The sequence below is a fragment of the Alosa sapidissima genome, chromosome 5 (genome assembly GCF_018492685.1).
Source record: "Alosa sapidissima isolate fAloSap1 chromosome 5, fAloSap1.pri, whole genome shotgun sequence".
NCBI classification, from domain to species: domain Eukaryota; kingdom Metazoa; phylum Chordata; class Actinopteri; order Clupeiformes; family Clupeidae; genus Alosa; species Alosa sapidissima.
This window is the reverse complement of record NC_055961.1, coordinates 26,626,782-26,651,510: the sequence shown is the minus strand read 5'-3', so window position 1 is coordinate 26,651,510 and position 24,729 is coordinate 26,626,782. Positions and strand designations below refer to the sequence as shown.

The following is a 24,729-nucleotide window of genomic DNA, read 5'->3' as shown; positions in this document are numbered from 1 at the left end:
AAACCAGGCTAATTTTAACTCAATAATATTATCTTACCTTAAGGATCAAAATCATAAAGATCATAAACCCAATGTAATGCAAGTCTTCAACAAAAATACATTTAAACTATTTACTGAAAAAATATAGTATGCACATACAGTTAAACTATCATAAGTGCAATTCAAAAACACAGTTCAATCCAATGGCTACTTATGCAAACAACACATTAAATCACATACAGTTAAAGCTAAGCCGGCAAATAGAATGAATACCCAGACAGTCATAGGAGGGAGGACACGTTGCAGGCCTGTATCGTGGCTTGGGAGCGTAGAGACCTCAAACAAAATGGTCGCTTGGCGCCACTGCGCAGCAAACAAAGAAAACTCACAGCTTGCAGTAGTGCTGGTCGTTGTCGTTGTCCACGCCGCGGCAACGCGGTGCTGGCGATGCGGGTGGTTGAAGATGTCTTCCAACAGCTTAGCAGGGGATGGTTCTGGAGATAAGTGCTTCTTCAGACGATGCACAAAAGGGCAACCGATCAGGCTACTCGCTGGCAAAGTCTTTGTAGCTAGATCGTGCTGACTAGCCGTCCACTCTTTCTCCTCGTTGAGAACTCTAACCGAGTTCTTCAAAACCATAAACTATTACACTGCAAACTTATCCAAATGTATGTAACTCACTCTTTGTGTAGTATGCAGGTACATTTACTATCACACTTATTAACTTGGTGTTTTACCAATTTCTAAGGTGGCAGTACACAGCGCAATTCTCACTCGTGTCTCTCTCTTTTTTCCCCCGGTCTCCTTCTCCTCCCGTTCATCTTCCTTCTTCCTCGTGACCTCTCACCCCGACTCCTGATTGGATCTTTCTTCCAGGTAAGTCATTTTTAATTAACTTAATTTTTAGTACATGTAAACATTTTTAACACATTCTTAACAACATGAAATGTGCATTATAAAGAAAATAACCAAAATGAAAATAGTAGTTTTAGGAAATAGCCTAAATTCCCATAGGGCTACATTAATATTATGTTTTGTTTTGCTAACGCTTAGGCCTTCCGGTGGTTTTGACCAGCTTAAAGTCTCTGAAATTTCAATTGGGAACAGTAAGGTGAAATGTGTTGAAATTGGCATGCCACCTGAACAGACATTTTTTGGGGTTTGAGGTAAAATAAAGTCTCAACTCCTGTAAATTCACATTATGTAACATCCATAACGTCACATCCACACCATTAAAGGTTTTAAAAGTAAGAAAGGGGCACAATTTGTTTGTCACACTTTGCATTGATATAAATCAGCTTTGCACAGATACTTTGGACATTGTCACATCAATACTGTATGTGTAGCATAAACTTTTTCTTTAAAACATTATGGATGTGACATGGTCATGGAACTTGCTGATTTATAAACACAAAAGCCTTGCAAATTTAAGGAGCTGTGTTCTTAAGGCAAGCTGAGCATACACATTGCTTTACTATTCCCTTGTCAATCTTGAATTTGTCAAATGATAACAATTTGTTGGAAGCTTGAGTCCATTTATCCTCTTTTTATATATGTATAATATTGCCATGTGAAAAATGTTGTTTCTGTGTGGTTGCACACCATATTTATGATGTAAAAAGAGAGTACTTTTCCATCAAATTCAAACAGATCAGTTACAAACAATAATATATAGACCTAATTGAACATTTTAACCACAGTTCTATTTGCACAACAAGCCATGCAATAGTGTGAACTATATACCTTCAAACAAATAAGAGGCCAGTTTTGATATTGAAACTTTCTCATCATCAGCTTTGGTCGCTGATTAACAAGTTAACAGGTCTACAGGAAGAGCATCGTAGTTGCTTGCTCCACACACAGTGGAGTGTGACAGAACTCTGCTTCTCTCTTGCAACAGGTAACTGGCATGCCATTTTATTTTCTTTGCTCATGCGAGTGAAGTGACCACATCGTTTTTGGCTTCACTGTTAACGAGCATCTTGTATGTTTGCAACGAGTGTGTTTCTATTTTATGTTGCCGCATAGGGTACTTTTTTCATTTGAATGTGGTATTGCTCATGCACTGTGCACATTTCATGTTTAATTACTCAAACTACTCCGATTAACGTCATTTTGCTCCCCAACAAACGTTAGTTGTTGTCATCTTCCAAAAATAGATTAGGTTAGGTAAGGACTGGACTGTTCCTTTAAACTTAAAAGACAAGTTCGCTATTTTACACTCAAAGCCCTGTTTTCAGATAGTTTATGATTAAATAGAACGTTTAAGATTGAAATTTGGACACATGCTGCTGTCCTGAGAATTTTCGGTTTCTGTGGTAGCACCCCCCCCACCTCCACAATGGCTGCATACTGTACTGGAACAATCTTTCTAAAACGCATTAAACCTTCGTTTACAAAGACGTGAAACTCACCGAGTGGTCAAGGGTGTTCAATGATATGCTCACACAAAAATCGCTGCAAAAGATTCTTTCCAACAGGTTTTATCGTAGTTTTTGTCCAACTCCATTGACTTGTATTGGATGTGCTGTGAGGTACGGTATTACTCCGCCGCCGGAAACGGATATGGGGTTATGCATTCATTCGGATATAACGGATATGCATTCTTTCTGTAGTCTTATGCAGCCGCGGTATCGTAGGCTACGCTATCCACATTTTTGTCACGTCCATGGCTAATGCCTAAATGTCTTGGAACTTGCACGATGTGAATGATAGCCTACGTGAATCATTACGTTTTCATCATGAAAGTTCCACAGCCAAAAAAATAGTAAATGTACAAAATAATGTAGCCAAATTATTCATGTACACATGCGAACATGACAGGTTATGGACATAACAGATAAGTTCATTTCCCGCCTGTTGCAAACGTTACGTTACGAAATGTCAACCTTACCCAAAGTTCTTCCAACACTGTCGTCCCAGGACGTAATGTGGGAACCGCTGTATTTCGCAGAGCTTTTTGGGCGATTTCTTTCGACCTCCAGCGAAGTTTAGTAAAATGCAGACCGCAGAGACACGGTGATCAACTTTCTGCAGATCCTCAACAGGTGTGCTCACATGTCACATCCAACCCCAGAAATTCCAGCCACAACTTTAGCCTTTCTGGATAGTTGAAAGGAAGTCTGTGACAACCACAGAAACCGAAAATTCTCAGGACAGCAGCATGTGTCCAAATTTCAATCTTAATCATTCTATTTAATCATAAACTATCTGAAAACAGGGCTTTAAGTGTAAAATAGCGAACTTGTCCTTTAAACCAAGAAAATGTCTGGCAGCAAAAGAGCCATATGGCAAACATCAGCTGTTGTAGCAATGTTCCATCTATGGCACAACAGGAAACTGGTATATATTTTATCGGAGTGTCTATTTACACCCCTGTTACGAATAGCCTTGGCCACACAGCTGAGCTATTCACACCCTGTGACATAACAACAAAAATACGTTGCTCACGTGCACAAAAAACATGGTGGACATTCATTTTTTCGTCAACAGAAAGTGAAGAATTCTGAAAGGTTTCGGCACTAATATCTGTTCAGATTAAGTTTTAGATTGAAAAGTTGTGTTTTATTTTCATAATCTTGGTTCAGTGAACACATACAACCGTCAGTTTGTTAGTTAACAGAAATTTCGTGAATATGACGTTCAGGCCTATAAACTATAAGTTTACCTGCAAACACCATGCCCTTGTGGAAGAAGATAGTGCAGTGGTCACAGACAAAAGTTAGCACATGGGAGACTGGGGTTTGATTCCTGTGTGATGTGTTTTGGCAGAGTGAGTGTGCATGTGTACCAACGTCTCTGGAGAGAAGGCGCGCAATTTGAACAAGAAATCGGTTCTCAAACGGAAGTGTTGATTGCAACAATTAGCTAGTTCATGCATCAGGGTGTATATAGCATGCAGTACTATAAACACCAGTGTACGAATAGCATCCACTTACTAACTGTACATCGATGCAAACAGCATACCTTATTTAGAGTGTCTATTACACAGCTGAGCTATTCACAACAACACAACAAAACATGTTGCTTGTTTTTTTAAAATTATTATTACATTGTGTGATCAATATGCCACAATAAATGCACAGGGGTGCAAATAGCATACACTGATATTTGTACCAGACAGGGTACTAATAGAACACATTGCTGTGTGCACCGGGGTACGAATAGCATACATTGATATTTGTACCAGACGGGGTACTAATAGGACACATTGCTGTGTGCACCGGGGTACAAATAGAATTCACTTCTTATTGCACCAGGGTACGAATAGCATACACTGCTAATTGTACCAGGGGTGCAAATAGCCTTACCCATATTTTATAACAAATATTTCATGACATGTTTATAGCATAGTCATGTAGTCATGTCAACATGATGCAGGATCCTGTGCAGTGTTAGACAATATAATAAACAAAGTAATAAAGTAACAGTATTTCTGCATCTGTAAGAGTATATCATGAACTTGCAGTCATTATGAACAGCAATCATAATATTGCCCTCATATACCAGAACAACTTGTTTGGATTAAAAGCTTGTTTTTCTCTTGGGATCTTGCACTTTATGCTGCTAGTTCAATTTGATTTATAGTTAGGCTATGTATTATACATCTTATACAAACTAAATTTATGTTTTGTATATTAAATTCTCTGTTTTCAGTCATTTTAACCTTGTGTGTGTGTGTGTGTGTGTGTGTGTGTGTGTATGTGTGTCATAAAATATGTGAGCATTCTTTTTTATTTCTAATCATGACACATACTGTATGTAAATCTTTAGCTTTGTAAATGTCATCCTAAAATGCCTCTGCGTATAAAGCTCTCAGGGATATCATCATCAATGTCACTGTAGCATGCCTACAGCCATAGCTGATGCAGCAAATCTATTTATAACACTCCTTCCCTCCCCCTCCCCATCTTACCCCCTAAATACCCCCAGGGAAAACAAAACCATTCTGCAGAAATAATCTCAAATGTTCCCTCCTAGGAGACAGGCTGTCTTCATAGGTCTGTTTGAAAGGGTCACACCAAATACCTTTTGTTAAGATCTCATTCACATTCTTTTTCTTCCAGACATTTTAACTGTAGTCCTTACCTTTTATCTCAGCTTCACTTTCAGGTATATTGTTCTGCATAAAAGAATAGAAGCGCAAGATGCTAGCAGGTTTGCTGTAGCGGAGCAGATTTAGCCACATCTCTTTCCTTATCTGTTGGTCTAGTGTAGCAGGAGCAGTCATCCAAATGCTGAAGGGTATAAGATACATCTTATTTGGCGGTAGAAAATCACGTTCCTTCAAAAATCTCTTCTGCTTACGGTACTGTAGGATGCTTTGGAAACACACTGTGTTGCCTGAGACATAAACTTGAGAGAGGAGTACTGACTTTAGAACTGATTGGATTTTTAGAGGTAGTTTACAATGCACAATGGTGCCTAAGACAATTTGCCTGAAACCTGTCCATTTTTTCCTTACATCTTCCTATATTTTAAGTGGCAGTAAATGCAAACAAATTCTCTATGCCTATAGGTATGGGATCTGCCCTGTAAACTTAGGTGGAAAAGAGTACAACCCTCAAGGTGAAATATACAATAATATTGACTGAAAGTTTCACGAATGATTCATCAGTGGTTTGGTATTCCTGTAGCCTGACGTTGTCATACTCAAGTTGTAGTCAGAATTTGAGTCTGATACTGCTCTATTGGGACGGGATTATGGGGCGTGTTTCAACCGATAGAGTGGGGAAACTGCCTCTGCACTCAATTGAATAGACCTAACCAATTAAAGCAACAAAATAGTTTACCGTCCGTGAGATGTAGGAAGAACACCCGAACCACCCTTCTTCTCCACAACATAATTTTCTGGTCTTTTTTTAAAAGTTCTAAAAGTTATTGCGCTGTCAAAATTGTAAACACAGCCGATACACCTGATAGCGAAATCTAAGACCACGAAATATGTAGCAGGGTAGGCTAGGCTATTTGGAAAAAACGGATATTTCCCCTCCTTGGTTTTTAAAAATAATTCCGTTCACACTGATGCTTAAAACAGCTGGGGAAGGGTGTCGGAAACCCCTCGAGCAAACAGATGGCCAATCAGAGACGTCAAGCAAATAAGGGAACAACATGTCACAATGCAAAAAACACTGTGCTTCCTTGATGAAAGTGAAACCGGAGTTTTCCCACATATCCACTTTGGCTGGAGTTTTCAGAAATAATCGTTTTCAGTGATAAAAACCTCCATTTTCAGAGGGGTCTTAGAAGCCATCTGTCGAGCTTCTAGCCACAGCGTTTTTGTTGCAAACAAAATCAAACGAAGTGTGCTCAGATGACGTAATAGACGAGGCACTGTTGTCTGTCAATCATCATACAAAGCCCAATTTAATTGGTCCGAAAAGCTCTGGTTCGGGCATAGTTGATTCACAACGGAACAAATCCAGACCGAACTTCCCGACCTCAAATGTTGTAAGCGCGGCTAAGTGTACTTGGGCTGGCATCCAGGCTAGTATTTAAAAAAATCAGCTCAGTTCTACAATTGCATCATTTACTTGTACTGTTTGTGCTCATAGATTGTCTGTGTATTGATTATTATATTGAGAAGCCCTATAAAAGTTAAAGAATTATAATAACAATATTTTTCTGAAAATAAGTGTGGTCAGGTCAATTGCTAGTTCATGATCTGATGAATACTGTCACTTTTTGCTGAATCAGTACCCATTTACTCTTAAGCCTCAGTTAAAATATGATTAAGACAGGAACTGTACATTCTCTGAGATCATTACAAAGCACTTACATGACAAAGCAGAGACTGTTATTGAATAACTGTTTGGATTTAAAAAGCCTTGTCATGCTTTGTCATCATCGTGATGATCTACCCCCACCCCAGCCATTCTATAAATGACTACAGATGCATCTAATGTGATTAATGAATGCTAAAGCTATATTTAAGTACTGGAATGAGAACTTGAGCCTTTTTGTGGTTTGGTCCCACAGCACCTCCCCTTCCAACTTTAACAGTAACTCATTGTGGTAGGATGGACACAGACAGGCATCCCAGAGGAGGGTGCCAAGATGAATTTGCATCCCAAAGTCTTCCCTGGGTCCAGCCCTGAGGCTACTCTGGGTTTAGGTCGTATGACCAATGAGATTACGCACACTTGAATCACCACAGGTCATTTCAAGGACCCAGGATACAGAGCTCACATGTGAAAGAGTGCTCTGGAGTAAACATGAGATGCTCTTTCATGTTTGCCTTAAATGCACAGCCTTAGAGACTGTGTTCTAGAGGTCAGTATCAAAAATTCTGTTTATATAAAAAAAATACAAAATACAAATTCTTTATCTGCTTGGACACAGTTTGTAACACACTTTTTTTCTGTTGGGTACAATGACATGGCAACAAAAGTCTTGAAGAGGATCCTTTGAAATTAAAACAAACAGCACCCCCCTTCCCCCCCCCCAAAAAAAAATGATGCTGTTGATGCTGGTGTCGCCAGCCACTTTTGAGGGAGGCGTGGAGTAAAAGGCATGTCAGGGCACCAAACAGACCACTGTTTGTTTGCCAGTGACAGCCAACGCGCCGAGCCAATGGGAGGGATCGGAGGGCAGAGCGTGTCTCCACATAACAAGAGAGCCCTTACAGCGAGTATGGGAGGAGGAATCAGTGAAAACTCCTGGCTGATGCTACAGTACAACACATACTGGATGTATATTTTTTTATCCAAAAGTGGGAGTGCTCTGTAGGGATCTGTCTTGACAGTTAAATCACATCACCGTGATAGAAAAAACTAACAGTGCATATACTGTATGATATATTGCTTAAAAAAAAATATCCTTCAGCAAGTGGAGGAAGAAACATCATCAGAATAAACAGAAAAAGCCTACAGAACATATAGAAGAATGTACAGGACTGTCTGCCTCCTCCTCCTGACGTGGGTGATTGCAATGTTCATCTTTCCAGGTAATGTTTTGCCCACTTCTTTACATGTGCAGGCTAATTAGTTGTGTGTGGGAGGAGGGAGGTTTCCATAAATATAAACAGGCCTCTAAATTATAAGAAGTCCACATCACACTGTACAGTATGTTAGTGTTTTCTTCTTATGGAAAAGTTATCTATTTGTGATGAATCAGGAATTAATGCTTGTCATAACATGACCTTTGTATTGCACATTCTATACCAAACCATAACAAGTTGATTATGTGAAGTACTGTAGCTGTTTAATAGTATGGTTTTAGATGTCATCAGGCTGATGTGAAACCATGTGTAAAACTCAGTTGAGCTGCAAATTCATATAGACATGTCTGTCTAGCAAGTCTTCACAATTTATCATCATTCAGAGATTAATTGAAGCATTTAAAATCACTACATAAGTTCACCCTCTATTGCAAATTAAACTTTATTCATTCATTTTAAACAAAGATCCATTTTCTGAAGTTGAACAGAAAGTCTGAACAATTACACAACATGCCATTGTAACATTCTGCGGCATCACTGAGTAAGACAGCATGCAATTACACAATGACCCCAGAAGGACCCACACTGCCCATGACATTGCCAAATGCAAAATATTCCTTTTTTGGCGATGACATCAGTGTGCTGCAGACTGACCTAAAAAAAAAAGTTTTGCTTTCGACCAATCATAGCACTGCTCTGTGAGGAATCTCTGACAACACACCCAGGAGACACAAAACACTAAATGAAAACTGACAGTCGAGGACCAGCTGCATCCTCTGATTGGGTGTAAAAATGACCTCCCTTGTCAGAAAAAAAGACAAGAAAACACACGCACACACACCAAGACACACAACACAACGAGATCAGTGTAATTTCTTCAATCCCCATCAAGTACCCTTCATTCGTATGCCACACGCATAGTAAGGAAGGACTTCCCTCCCTTATCATCACAAGGTCAATAAATGTCATCATGGTGAATTTTAGAGTGTAATATAGTCCATACAGTCATTAAGACAAATGGGTATCAGGGGAGAATACAGTCAGGTCTATGGTTTACAAACTACTTCTGGTAGCATTCATGTAGCAGGAAGTTGATTAATAAATATAGTGAGAGACAATTAAGTGTGTGTGTGTGTGCAAGGGATGCAAGGACAAACAATGAGACATTTATTCTTATTCTATTATAGTTATATTTATGCATTATGGAGATGGAGGTCAAACATCTAATCAGCGCCATGCAAACTGAATAATGCAGATTAACTAGAAACCAATCTGTACTTGATCCATTAATATGATGGGATAAATTGTGATAAGTCAATAAAACTGCTTCCAGGAGTCCCGTAAAGGTGGTGAATCGCTACCAGAGCATAAATTTACCTGAAATGTCGCCATGGAATTGATTGCTTCTCAGTCTCTGCTTTTGCAGCTTTGACTGCAAAAAGGTCTTCATGCACTTCTAAAGCTAGAGAAGACCAAGCCACAGTTAGATGGTGTTTTAAAAGTCATCATGACAAAATTACCAAAATACCAATGGCCATTGTGTCATCAGACTGTTGACTCAGAGCCTATACAATGGAACACCATTGTCATTCCTTTATTGGTCTTCAATGGACTGTCATGATAAATCATGTATTTGGTCGTCAGTAGTCAAAACAGTTGTTAAACCACGGAGATAATGATGCCCATTACCATTAATATGCTTTGCAGTGTACAACTACATGATACCAATGATAATTTCTGTTGAGCCTTGGAAATAAAGCAAGTCTGGGTCTTAAAGCAGTAAGGGAGGCTGTTAAACCACTTGGGCATCCCGCAGCCATGACTGCTGTGTTGGTCCTTACAGAGGTTCAGGAAAATGATGCGCTTACAGATTGAAACAAGTGAGATGATGTCTCCCACCTGGCATTGTGGGCCAGGCCAGTTCTGGCCCAGGTGTGGTCACAGATAAGCTGCTCCCGTGGTCCCATCTGGAGGAGTTGATGTATCTCCTGGTGCTTTTTTCTGTGAGACACCATCAAGCGCTTCAGCAAGGTGTGAAATGCACATGTGAGAGCTTTTGAAGTGTTTGTGTGTGTGTGTGTGTGTGTGTGTGTGTGTGTTTGTGTGATGCGATGTGGGCAGCCTGACAATCAGAGGTTGATAATCTTCTGAGCACCAAAACAAAAAACCTCTGGTGTTGTACCACTATGCTTCATGGCTTTTCTATGTTCTTTTTTTAGATTTAATTGAAAATCTGAAATACACAACACAAGATATACCAGTGCAACCACTGCCAATTATTTATTCCCAAACACAATTGAGCACTACAGTTACTACCCTGTCAACTCGATATGTGATTCAATCTCACTGGAAAAAGACACATTGCAAATCTGGACAGTTGTTCTGTGGGCATATGATTTAATGAACAATATTAAGCACTGAAGGATGTATATATACTGCACATCTACACCATCAGTGACTTTTCTCAACTAAGCAGACATGAAATGTTGGATGAAGCGCTCTCAGAGAGACTCTGAGTTATAGCCATTCAAATGAATGATTTCCCATTGTTCATTCTGTGAGCTATAACTCCAATGCAATGCTGTGATGGTCCATATGGTGACCTTCACATAGTTGCCCAGTACAGTCCTTAGGGTTTCCCAGGCCTCTGAAACTGAACCCGGAACAGATGGTGGCACCAGCGCTTGACATATTGAATCTGATGGTGACATGAAGGCTTATGTGCCAGTATCAGGGTGAACCACACTGGGATGCTACATGTTAACCCCCAAAGCCAGTGGTTTCACCGTGTGCATCCAGTGCCCAAAAATGTCCCCTATAGTTGGGGATGTGATTTTTTTATCTAATGGCTGCGACTGCTGTCATTTGGGTACTTTTTTCACAATCCCTGATCGTTGATGCTCAACTACAAGATCTGTTCAGGGATTTGTGGACTGAGAAAGTGCAGTGATGCTGAAACATTAGATCAATAACAAGTTGGTAGTGTTTGGTTGGTATTCTACATATCCATGTTAGAGGCCTCTTAGCAAGTTTTTTATCATCATAATTACCATCATCATCATCCTCATCATAAATGCTGCCATTATATGATTTGGTAGCATGACGCAACACCAATTAGCCCTTTAACTGTAATTACAAGTAACCGCACATCTACCTTTGCCGGATGACCTTTGTGTTTTGCTACTGCTTACAATGAATTATTTCAGCAATTTAATGAAGAGTCTGTTTTTAGAGGGAGGCCTAAAAATACCTCTGCCTTGATAAACCACCAGAGACTGATGACTCGGGGTGAGGATGACTAACACGACAAAGGGCCACAGCGCAGCACAGCACAGCACAGCTCAGCTCACCAGGCGCAGTCCTTGGCCGGCTGTGGTTATATAATGCTAAATGTGTGCTCGTCCGTGCGTGCCTCACGGCTTTGCCATGCAGGCTCTTTTTCAGGACAGTGAGTACGGAGAGCCAACTACGAATCTGCGGTAATCTGCAGGGTTTCCTCATACTGGAGCTCGCAGTGAGTGTAGGAAGCCTCAGTCCAATAAATGGAGATTGCATTGTGTTGTGTTGTATTAAGGATGTATAACTCTATCCCTAACCATTTATAGACCCTCTTAACAACATTCGGTAACACTTTATTTTAATGTGTCGCTGTTACAGTGTACCTACCTAATTAGGTACAGTGGTACAACCTGTGTAACAACATGTACTATCAGGTACTATCATTGTACTTGCATTATGTATTTGTGGGTACCTACATATAGTTGTTACATTGTAATACTGAGTGCTTTTACAAAACTTTGCCAATTTGTCTAAATTTTCATCAGAGGCAAAGAGCTGACCTGAGACCTGCTGGATGGGGTAAATCTGGTCATGATAGATTTGATATACAAATCATTCTTAGCTCCAGTCAAGGCCTCATTGTCTTCAGTGTACATGTAACAGCTGTGCTGCTACAACTTTGTTACTCTTTGATACAGTGGAATAAACCTATTAAGTGTACCAGTTAATTACTTACATGTACATATGAGATGTATGTTATGTCTTCGATGTCTTGGAACAGGTCTACTAATTCACATGTACTGTGTGGTGTAACAGCAGACATGTTTCAACACATCAATTACAGGATGCATGACATCACTGCCAGGATGTATATAACTGGTAATGTAAGTACTTAGCTGGTACACTTTTATACTGGTTTATTCCACTGTATCAAAATAGTAATAAATGTGTACCAACACAGTTGATGCATGTACTACAGTATGTAGGGTAATGGCAGACATGTTCCAAGACACCAATGACACAACATACATGTAATATGTAATTGTAAGTACTTAACTGGTACACTTCATTTTAATGGCTTTGTGACACTGTATCAAAGAGCAATAACCAACACAGTTGATATTAGACTATGTAGTGAATTAGTAGACCTGTTCCAAGACATCGAAGACACAACACAACATACATGTCATATGTACATGTAAGTAATTAACTGGTACACTTAATAGGTTTATTCCACTGTATCAAAGAGTAACAAGGTTGTAGCAGCACAGGTTGGAGCTAAGAATGGTTTGTATATCTATCATGACCAGATTTACCCCATCCAGCAGGTCTCAGGTCAGCTCTTTGCCTCTGATGAAAATTTAGACAAATTGGCAAAGTTTTGTAAAAGCACTCAGTATTACAATGTAACAACTATATGTAGGTACCCACAAATACATAATGCAAGTACAATGATAGTACCTGATAGTACATGTTGTTACACAGGTTGCACCACTGTACCTAATTAGGTAGGTACACTGTAACAGCGACACATTAAAATAAAGTGTTACCCAACATTCTTGTTGCTTCTTCTTGCTTGAACGTTCTATTTTGTTCCCAATCTACTTCCGCTTCATTAAGATAACATATGGAATGTTAAAACAGAAGCCTTGTGGGAACAACTATGATGCTGATAATGGAACTCTCTTGAAACGGTCAATAAAGGTTCTCAGTACTGTAAGTGATTTGTCACATTCAGCTAATATCTCCTCATGATACACTAACAGTCCATTCTGTGAGTACACTGTAAAAAAGTCAAGGGGATATGAGAGTTTGGGTGAAGGGAAGGAGAGTTTGGGGAGGGGAGGGGTGAGCTCTCTCTGGTGTTTGGTTTGGTGTTCGGTACAAATAGCAACAAATGTGACTTCACCCAGAATCGCTTACAGCATCCTTAAGTAACATTTTGCCAAGACATTACTAATCATGCACTCTGACCTCTGGCATCCATTAGTAATGAGATGCACTGCAGTATATGGTTTGTTTATATTACCTATTAGTAATGAGATGTACAGCAGTGTATGGTTTGTTTATTTTACCTATTAGTAATAAGATGTACAGCGGTATATGGTTTGTTTATTTTACCTATTAGTAATGAGATGTACAGCAGTATATGGTTTGTTTATTTTACCTATTAGTAATGAGATGTACAGCAGTATATGGTTTGTTTATTTTACCTATTAGTAATGAGATGTACAGCAGTGTATGGTTTGTTTATTTTACCTATTAGTAATGAGATGTACAGCAGTGTATGGTTTGTTTACATTGTGTGCCTTACACTTGTGGTCTCTCACATGCTATTATGCAGGGTAAATAACACAGGTAACTTCAGCATAGGCACATATATTTATTAGGTCTTTATTCAAGAATTTCTTATTCTTACCTAATAGGTGAATTATTCTTGGTAAATCCTAAATAAGCAAGTAGCATGGATGAAATAGAAAAAGTATAGCCTTCTAATACATTCTTAATATGTTATTATTCTGTCACTATTCATCACATATTCAGACAGTGATGATCCATTTTGATCCGTTCTATATATCAATAACCTTAAGTCAAGATGGAGCGCTTAGATGCAGACTGTTAAGGATTTGCCAAGAATAAATGACCTACAGTATTGATTAAGAATAAGAAATGTTTCAGTAATGACCTACGGTAATAAATGCACAATGGTGCTTAATACAGACCTTGTTGAGCACTAATATACACATATTAATTATGTATTAATAGCTAACATGTGTTCTGGTATCCTTTGAGCTTTAATATACTATTACAAAAGCAATTTGAAATGTTATATGCTTGTAAAATACACTAAATGGAAACATGAAACAGAATAAAGGGAAGACAACTAATTTCATTAAGTGTCTTCAGGTAGAGAATGTGTTGAATAATAGGCTAGGCCTTACCCCAAGCCCTGTAAAAAGTGAGAACGATGTAACAGAATGAAGGGTGAACTGTCCTCGACCAGGCTTTCTCTATTTAACCTTGACTCTCTTTGAGCTGTATAATCCTTCAGTTGGCCTTATTCCACAAGAGAAAAGCTGTCATGCTTGTCAAATGTGACAAAATCCACCGCTCATGCTTTTTGACTATTTGTGTCAGTCAGATCTGTGTCTTCTGGGAAATGGAGAACAGTGGGAAGGGAGAATCAGGCAGCTTTTTGTTCAGCACACACAAAACCGCTTGAGTTCACAAATGAATTTTAGTGCAAAGTGGTCTTTTTTATTGCTTTCAAAGCTCTGATCCTCATATTTAACTCATTTGGCAAGTAGAACTGAGGGCTTGGACCAGTAGCTGTGGCTCTCTGCATCAATGTCATGTTGTGTTCCTATCAAAGCTTCAGCCTACTATCTTGGTCCTGAAAGTCATGCAGACTGCTGAGTGGTCCCTCGGGCTACAATGGCAGTGGTCAGCTGAATACATCACCATGCAGAGAAAAACGAAACGCTAAGCACAGCTCTACTCAACATAGCATTGGATTACTGCCCACAACATGTTAAGGCATGTCCACTAGAACTGTAAATGAAAAAGAAAAGATTTTGTTTTGTTTAATGAAACATGTACTGTAGGCTATTAGAGAGTGTATTCTTTCCTGTGAGGGCTAATAGGGCCGGTGATTATGTCCAATTTCTGCTGAACGGATGAGGCATCACTCCATCCCAGGTTAACCCATAAGCTGGTGGCTATTTGCAGCTGGGTGGACTGAAACAATGTAGATGAAGTGCCTTGTCCAAGAGTACAGTGATCCACATCAAGTGACAACAGTGGCGTCCGGCTGTTAGGAGGGCAGAGGCAAAATAATAAAATAGGGCACTTACTAGAACAACATGCCAGACGCCTCATAATTTCATTTGAGTCAGGATTTCTTTTTTTGTCAATCAGGGGTGCGTTTCCCAAAACCACAGTTGCTAACTTGTAATGGGAAATTAGTTAGTTAGCAACTATGGTTTTAGGAAACGCGCCCCAGAATGGCACCTGTGAGGACATTGTAAAGGCACCTAGATGACACCACATCACATACAGTATACACTGGAGGGGTCCTTCCTTAAGCATTCTGACCTATATTACACTGTACAGCACTGCATTTCCTTGGACATAATGTCATGTAGAGGCAGCATAAAGGGCATGTCATGATGGCACCCTTTTCCATCGGAAGGGTGCACATAGAGCACCTTACAGGGCACTGCATCAAGGGCTCTTCTAAAGACATATTATTGATTTGTCTTGCTCTAGAGGCACATCATCACTATTAAATGCACATCCTAAAGGGCACTGTGACGTTTCTCCCATTGTGAAGACCAGTCAGATTTCAACCGTCCTGTTTACATGACCGCTAAATAATCCGATTGGCATTTGGTCTGCGTTTACATGGAACAAGCATTTAATCATTTATAAGCTCCTAGTTGTATTGTTGCCGTGGAGCTCATTTGTTTACATAAATTGTCCAAGCTAATATCACACTGCTTCATCTGAGAAGATGTAACCTAATGTAAAACAAAGGTGTAGTAGATGTAACGGGGGATTTTGAACTCACATGTTTCACGCATTTTGAGCTAAACAAGACCTTCGTCGACATCAACAGATGTTAGCATAATCAACACCCCAGTGAGTGAAGAAGCAACCTTCCTATTGCCAGCCTAACCCCTTAGACCACTGACCACTGAGGTCGTCATTACCTCTTGACATGAAGCACAGTCTATGGGCTGCACTCAGTGAAAACAAAACCATGTGGTTGTATTTGTTTATTGAAGATGTCATACAACAAAACAGAAAAAGCATTACAGTTGAGATGGCAGACGACAGCTGGATTGAGTGAGTGACTTGCAAACTACCAGCTGGCAGATGGAAAAATCATCATTTTTGAATTCACATCAGTTGCCCTTTTGTTCATCGAGTTCTCCCACACTGGAAGTGGCCACAATATCCCCTATAAGGAGCAATGGCCTAATGCCAGCTCTGATTCCATCCACTGCCCCTTTTACTGTCACTACAAGACCAGCTTAAAGTGCTACTAAGGGACACGCCTCCATGTACTTCAACAGCGTTGAACAAGGTGCGTTCAGTTTTAAAAAGGTTCACCTTCAAGTCATGATTTAGAGGCCCACTAACAGAGAGGAAGTGGAATTAGCAGTGCCGCAGTGGCTGTGGCCCATCTGATAGCTGCACACAAGGCTGGCGGTAGCCCAGAGACAAACACATTACTCACAGCGTGCGCTCAGCCTCAGCCTTGGTCATGTAGGGAGGCTTGAGCCAGAGGTAGGCCTCCACTGTGCAAGCGTAGCACTATTATTCTCTGGATTTGTGTAATGGGGTGTCAGTAAGTCTCGAGTGGAAGGTAACTCTGATTTAGGTCTGGCTCTGGTCTGCCTCGGATCTTGGCCCTGATCCACCCCGATCGGGATTAGGTCTAGTCCAGAGCATGCTGCCACCTGAACTGTTGTTTGTCCATGATCACCTGGCAGAGAGATGTGTGTTTGTGTGTAAGAGCATGTGTTTTCAATGTTTTGGTTACAGCTTCAGCCTGGTTGCTGGCACCACTTAAAGGGTGTGGGACACATCAAAATCCCTCTGCTAATGGAGTGATGCGACCAACAATGACTTCAAAAAACAAAAAGACTATTTTTTGTTCTTTTATTGTAAATGTGCCTGTGGGTGATAGATTTCAACACACACACACAATCTCTCTGTCTCTCTTTCACATACACACACAAACATAGAAAGACATACACACACTCTCTCTCTCTCTCTCTCTCTCTCTCTCACACACACACACACACACACACACACACACACACACACACACACACACACACACACACACACACACACTATAGGTGTGTGGGGTCGGTGTATTGGAATTCAATGCCATCACTATGATTAAGTGGCTGTAGCGCTTGAATTCACTCGGCACCACTCACTCCGAAGACCCAATTACATCCTTGAGATAAACAGCACAGCAGAGATCATTCTAATAGGCCTCATGTTAGGCTCAAGTCTGACTCTGACATGCATTATCTCACACATTCACTTTTAGGGAGCTTTCTGAAGCTTTTGGGGGAGATCAGAGGTATGTGTGTGTGTGTGTGTGTGTTTGTGTGCGTGTGTGCCTGCGTGTGTGTGTGTGTGTGTGTGATCTTCATTCATCTTTTGATGTTAATAACATTATGTGAAGTAGACCGTTTTGAAGTTGGTTGACCACTTGGGTGTTCAGAATGCATAATATGCCTTGAGTAAATTGTATTAGTGCACTTAAAAATTGGGTTTGACAGGATGCTATTTGGGACATTAGCAAGACCACATATATTTAAATGTTAAATGCTACTTGGCAGGAGTTTGAAGTCTTTTTAAAAGTTGAATTTATTCAGGATTTTGCCACAAAATGCTTCATCGATGGGACACTGTAGGAATGATGTATTCTGAAGGGATGGTGTAAAAGTGATGCATGAGCTTGTATAAGGTACAGTGCCACATGGAAACAGTGTCCTGTTTGTTAAGCCTTCAGAAACACTAGAAGCAATAGCCAAGAAGCATGGTTACAAAAACAGTTTCTTGCAAGTAAAAGAGTAAAAAAAATTCCAAAGAAAGTCTCCCTCACTGGCATTTGTAACTTGATGGAAAAAGAACGGAAGGGTGTGTTTGGTGCGACTTGGTTGATTGGTAGCAGGTGCATTAATCAACCCAGCTGTACCTCATCTCTCTTGATTTGATAAGCTTCATGCTTCAGCCCTCCAGTCTTAGAGCGTTTTTTCCCCCTTGTTGTTGTTCTCCTCACATCTGTATTGCGCTCTGGGCTTTTCACTCTGTAGATCTTTGTGCTGAAGAGGTTTAAACAAAGAATTAGGAGATTTATATCCCATATTTACAAGGTGTTTTTTTGGTATGGTTAGGAGAATTAGACAGCATTCATTTACTCAAGCTTTTTGTCATGCTTGACAATGATGCCTAGCTCTGCACAACCAAGAACAGTGCTGGTGGCGGTCCTGCTCATAGGTTAGTCTGTTAGGGCGACTGGTGGATGGATGTGAAGACACAAGGTGTGCTTTGGCCCCTCTGCACACATTATCAATCTTATGGTGGGAAGCCTCTAGCTAGGTTGAAAGATGTGGTCCTTCTTAATACATCACTTTGGAACACAAAGACTTAATTTGCAGTGAGGTTTTGAAAGCATGTAATGGCTATTTGTGCACAGATCTGCATCTATAACTATACAACTTGGTGGCTATTAAACACTAACAAATACCATCAGAGGTAAGGAAGTCTGTGTGGTCATTTTAATCATCAAAGATTAATCCAGGAAGAGTTTGCATTTATTTAGATTTTCCAAAAATCTTAAGGAAGTTGTGTTTCCCACTGAGAGTAATTGGAGGATATAGACTGTGCTTGCCGTAAGAGAGATAGAGCATAATGTTGGTTTGATATTTATTTGACAGAAATCACCTTTAGCAGTTCATGATCGGGAGCTTTCTCTCTCCACTTTTGGGATTGACATGTGAAGTCAGGCTCTCCATACTTATTATTGGACACAGGTAATTAACTTGTTTTTGTAGACTGGAAGATGCGGAATAGTGTGGTGTATTTTTTCCTATTCCTTCATTTAGCATGGTAATTATTGTAGTCTTTGATATGATACCCAGATAATTGCAGCAGCGTATCATCATGTTAATTTACCTAAAACAAATTAGAGATGAAGTAATGAGATTATTATGTAATTAGTTGTAATGGCCAAGGAAGCCCTTGGATCTGTGCTGTTTAACCAGCTGAAACTGCATCAATGTGTTTACAAAAAGGATGGTCTTGCTCTTCAGCATCACAACTGTTAAACTCCAAACAGGATTTTTGTGTACTGTATGTATGTTTTGTATTTGTGTGAGCCTTATCTCCTTCCTGTGTGTGTGTGTGTGTGTGTGTGTGTGTGTGTGTGGTGTGTGTGTGTGTGAGAGAGAGAGCTTGTGTTTGAATGTGAGCAAAAGCATTGCATCAGTTTTCTTTGTATCAAAGCATATGCATTGCTACCTGTCATGGTAGCTAAGAAACTGTAAATGTTAAAAAAAATTAATTGGTTAATCTAATTATAGATAATCGAATATCACAACCATGAAGTATGTGTAATGTTTTGAGTTGTCTCCAAACCATTTTAGCTTAATTTTGCAATTAGTACTGCCTACTTGTCAGCTATCTGTTCTTTCATTTGAACTGTCTAATTGGCTTTCCTCTGCAAGAGTCTGCAAGTCAAGTGTTCTGAGAACAAAGTCAGTTACAGTAGACGACAGTTTAATGTGAACCAAACACTGAAGACTCATTTTTCGTTCACAAAGTTATCTTAAAAATTGAATGATTATTTTGGTAAACAGAACCCATTGAGATTGAGTGAAATTTCATTAAGAAAACCCCCCCTACATCTGAATAACCCCTGCTCTCAGCTCTTGTTCTTCCACCTCCCCATAGCTGGGTAAGTCGTTCTAGTAACGGCCATACCATTAGACCTTATTATTAAATCATTACCATTAAAAGCTCATTACAGCTTATTTTCTCTGTGTTGACATTTTGAATTGAGGGGTGTTTTTCATTAGGATATGTGACACTAATCTCCTAATTAGATGAGCTATTTCTACATAGCGGACATTCAAATGTAATGTGATTCTTTATTCATAACTACCACTTGCAGAGATAAACCTCTACTGTACGTCACCATGGAACCTGTTTAGATATTGGACAGCCTTTAGTGTTTCCATTCCAGCAAGTGCAGTTTTTATGTCTCTGGCCCTGAGGAGGCAAGACAGGCAGCCTGCCTGACAGTTAGCTTAAGTGTTTTTTGTTATGATTTGCTCCCAAAGATCACAATCACCAGATCACATTACCAGAAACAGAAAAAGAAATGATTCATGGGCGGGGTAAATAAATCAGAGCTATCGCCAGCACTTCTATTTGCCCACAGGCACTGAGGAAAGCATGAACAATAGGTTGTCAGCGTTGACCAGAATGGAGACGTTACCGTACGCCTTCATTTCGCACCACCACGACATACATCCTTTATATTAAAAGAAATCCAATTTACAAACTGTCGGTTTGACTACCTTTAGGCACCCACTCTACTGCTATACAACACATTCAGACTTATATGTATATGGTATATACTGTACATTGTGAGGTTTCCAGTTCACGTTGCTGTTTTGATTCCTGTTACCCCATTTATCAGAGTTTGATAAGGTCACCTCACCCTGTCACCCCTACTAGCAAAGTCCATTTACTTTCCTGTAGAAGCATTATCAGGGTGTGGAATGTCCTCTATAACTGACAGTGTAAACAGACAGGATTGCAAAGTGTTCACTTCAGGTGTCATGCTTCTGTGTACGGCCATGTGGTTCATGGGTATCTTCCTTTACACAAGGTCATGGAAATAAGCAAGTTAAAGCCCTGCCTTTCTTAATTATCCGTGGCTTATTACCTCCGCTGCGACAACAGAAACAGTTTTATCTCCAGACACCAGGACTGTGGCGTCAAACAGCCCGGCCCTGGACAAAAAGACCATTTCAGCTCCTCCAGCCTCCACATTTCCTATGGCACTGAAGGGGCTTTCATGGTCTGAGACCACAGGTGGTGATGTATGCAAAGTGTTTCCAAACTAATATCAGGTCAACTGTAAAATATTAATAAACATAAGTCATCTATGAAATTCACAAGTACCATGACATTCAATTAATCATGTTGGAAACATAAACCAGTATTCATATGAACACATTCATTTTACATAGTTATGACTGCACTCATAATAAATTATGTTTCGATGATGCATTATGAATACTTTATAAACATTTATAAAACTGTTTCTAATACTGTCTAAGGTCAGGTTAAGTTTTACCATCATGTTTTTATATACATTATCAAATGAGCTTTACATCCAGTTACTTTCAGTCTTATCTAACACAGTACATTACTGTACATGCACGAACTACAACATTTGGCATTGAGTCACTGATTAATCAATTATGTAGCCTAATAGATTAACATTGGCCTGGTCCCTCTCTGCTCTAGTTACACAAAGTGTGACATTAGTCTGAGATGTAAAGGTTGTAGTGTTTGTCACAATCACACGTCATGTCAACTGAGTATAAGCATGAGGAATACAACATGTGGCCTTGTTTAGTTTCACTGATGGTTTCATGGCAAACACAACACTGCAATTTTGATAGTTTCCACTGGGGGGCAAAGACGTACTGTCGACTCTCATTTAATTGTCTGACAATGACCTATTTTCAGAGACGACGTGCTGAAGCATTTGCCATGTCCTTTTGAAATGAAAATGCGAGCACATTTCCATACACCCTATATGGTATCTAAGTTCAGAGCACTGTCCCGCTGCATTGTGAACTGTGTTTGTGTGCGCTGACAAAAAAAAAAAAAGAAGTCAGTTTTGCCTTGCTAAGCCTAACAGACTCAACCGAAAGGAAACAATGCAGCAACTTTGTAGTGCCCCAGTGCTCTGAGCACAGCATAGGAGAGTGCAAGTGCACACAGAACCTGCCTTTTAAAAAAAAGCCATTTATGGACACTTAAATGGATTTAAGAACCAGTGGCGCGGCCATAAATAATCTACTTCAAGTACCCACACTACAACTTCAAAGAGATACAGCATGCAGATTAACATTTTCTTTCACTGGGGTAAATCTATGAATAGTTCTTGGTTGGAGCAGGCAGGCAAGTGTATAATCGTGAATGAGGCTATTTATTTCTTAAGGGCTGTTTATTCCCCCGAGGGATAGCGGGCAAATGTCCCGTTCGGAATTACAGGTCATTTGACTCGCGGCTAATTGTTTATGTCTTCAGCAGAAACAAGATCAACCTGGAGCGAATGGAGTTTGGGGAGGGGGGTAATTGGAATGTATTCGAGTGACACAGCGAGAATGAGGATTACTAAACCCACACTAGAAAACCACAGTCAAGGAGGCGAAGAGCCGGAAAGGAAGAGAACGGTAGCCCTAACTGGGGCAGGCAAAGACCACCCAGAGGTTGTCGGGATTAGACAGTGGAAATTGAAGTCGCCCCGGACGTATTAGAAATTGGCTGGGGGTTGGGAGTCGTGGTGGCACTAAGGTCACCCTGGGACAAGGCCCCAGCACAAGACGAGACACAGAGCCTTGACAGAGATTGCATAATTGAATTCTAATTCCCACCCCATCCCCTCCATCCCATCTGTCTAAAAAAAGAGCTCTGCAGAGGATCAGTGTCGATAGTTTTGCTAATGTATTGGGCGGTATTACACAAGAAATTGACTTTATGTAATTTAAGGCCTGAGTAATGGCTGGCTTAATTTTCTGCTAGTGTGTTTAAATGGCCAGTGTGTGTTGAAATGGCACATGGCAACCAGCTGACTAATAGCCCTCTGACTGTGGCAAGCGGCTGGAGTGCTTGCCAAGGCCTCTCTGTTGACAAGAAAGAGAGCGAGAGAGAGAGAGAGAGATAAAGAAACTACTGCAGACTCCACAGCGTGTCTGAATTAGAAATAAACAATGAGAAACCATTGAACTCCTTTTTTCCCTCCGCTCAGCACATAAAACACCTACAGTACATGTCGATATAAAAACAGGTATTTTTTGAGTGGTAAGAGGGCACTGTTGTAAGTCAGTGGCAGAGACTGGCTGGTAGGTCACCATTTAATGAAATGAATTTCTCAGGGCATAACTTCACTTGATTAAAATCAAAGTCATTGGTGCATTGAGACATCATTAGCAAGCATGACATTGTATTTGGCTCTGTATAAAGAAGCAAAATGGCCATGCATGACCAATCACATGTTAGTTTATTGATTTGATTAGCAAACGGTGCGGCCACAGCATGTAGGAGTAAAGGTAAACATTTGCATTTGCCCATGTAGCAGAATCTTTTATTCACATTAACTCAGCACAGGTAGGTTGTGTTTTTTTCTATGTGTGCTTTCATGACCTTGATGCTGTTAGGATCTTGCCCTACCAGCAGACACTTCATCGTTCATTAATCCTTTTAAAACTATACTTTTTAGAATCAGGTCTAAACCACACTGACACTGCTGCACTGAAAGAAAAAAAAAAAAAAGCCCTGCATGCTTCCTACTGGCATTTTTTTGTATTATTGTATGAGAGCGTTATATTCCCCACCGAATGACATGTTTATTTAGTCACTCCAACAGATGTAAACATACTCTCAGCTCCTGCTGTGCAGGTGTGATACGCCTCCCTGTACATGAGGGAGCACAGCAAATGAAGACACACACAGTGTTTGTTTACTGATGAGTAACTGGTAAATAATCTCATCTACCAACATTAAGTTATTTGGGAGAACTCAGTCAGTGGAACATCTCAGTTTCCCATTCCCGGTTCTCAAATTCTTCTTCATATATCCAGTCACATACAATCTCATAGCTCGGTGAGCTCAATAACTATGCCACCAAAATAGAACATGTTGACTCTGCTTTGAAGTTGTTGGCTTCAGTGTGCGTTTGGACACCTGTAAGTGAGCCACTTTATTGATATTTTATGACTATACAGCTGATATACTACAACTATACAGATAAAAAAACGTATTTTTGATGATCTGTGATTATAACATTACAAACATATTTCCTATATATCTGATATCAAACTAATCTTTGCAATAAGGAAGTAAGTTGAAGCATTTCACTTTTTTGAAAGTGAAACAGTATGGGAAATGTTCTAAATGTTGCCATCTGGTTCGGAATATTGGCACCTAGCTTGCCATCTGTGTCACTGTCTATCACATGAAAATATAGACAGAGAAGGCTGGTGATGTCTTGGTTGGGTCAAGGTTTTAATAAGGCATCACTTTGCACATACTGTATTCAATTACCTCTCTGATGGCTTTTGCCAGATGTTCCAACCAAAACTCTGTTTCCCATAATTAGGCAATCATGTGAAAACATGAAGCGATTCAAGCTAAATGAGGAAAATGCCTTTTCTATTTTCATAAAACGGATCTTACATGTAGCTTTATGTGATACAAAGCTTCCATGTAACATCTTAATGGTCCTGTAAAGTGTGTTCCTGTAGTTCAGTTGGTCATTGGTTTAATTCCCTGGCCTCTGAGGCCTATACCGTAAGATGCTTTGAACAATGGCGTTTTTAAATAAACAAATGCAATGTTAAGTGTTATGGCTCCATAATCCAACATAGGTTACTTTCCTCATGGGGTGCTGTCTGCGGAAGTGATATGGTAATACACTTTTGAGGATAACGACAACAGATGTCTCTTCTTGAAACAAAATAAGTGATAAAAAAACGGGGGAAAAAAGCAATAAATATGCTCTACTGTTAGTTTTGCTCAGTATTTGTGGTGTTTATTGATTTTGTACGGTCTGTCAGTCAAAAGCAATTCATGTTATAATATTAAATTCATTTGGCTGATGCTTTTATCCAAAGTGACTTATAGACGTCAATTATTACAGGGCCAGTCTCCCGGGGAACAACAAAGGGTTATAAGTGCCTTGCTCAAGGGCATAGTGGTGG

At 39.9% G+C, this 24,729-nt stretch overlaps 1 protein-coding gene across 1 annotated transcript in view; it reads left to right on the top strand.

The window, feature by feature from the left end:
- Positions 1–7,798: 7,798 nt before the first annotated feature.
- The window catches only part of opcml (opioid binding protein/cell adhesion molecule-like), a 112,932-nt gene continuing 96,001 nt past the window's right edge, over positions 7,799–24,729 (top strand). The window contains exon 1 of the mRNA XM_042091232.1: positions 7,799–7,924. Within this exon, the coding sequence (XP_041947166.1) occupies positions 7,864–7,924 (61 nt within the window). The 5' untranslated portion in view covers positions 7,799–7,863. The remainder of the gene's footprint in view (positions 7,925–24,729) is intronic.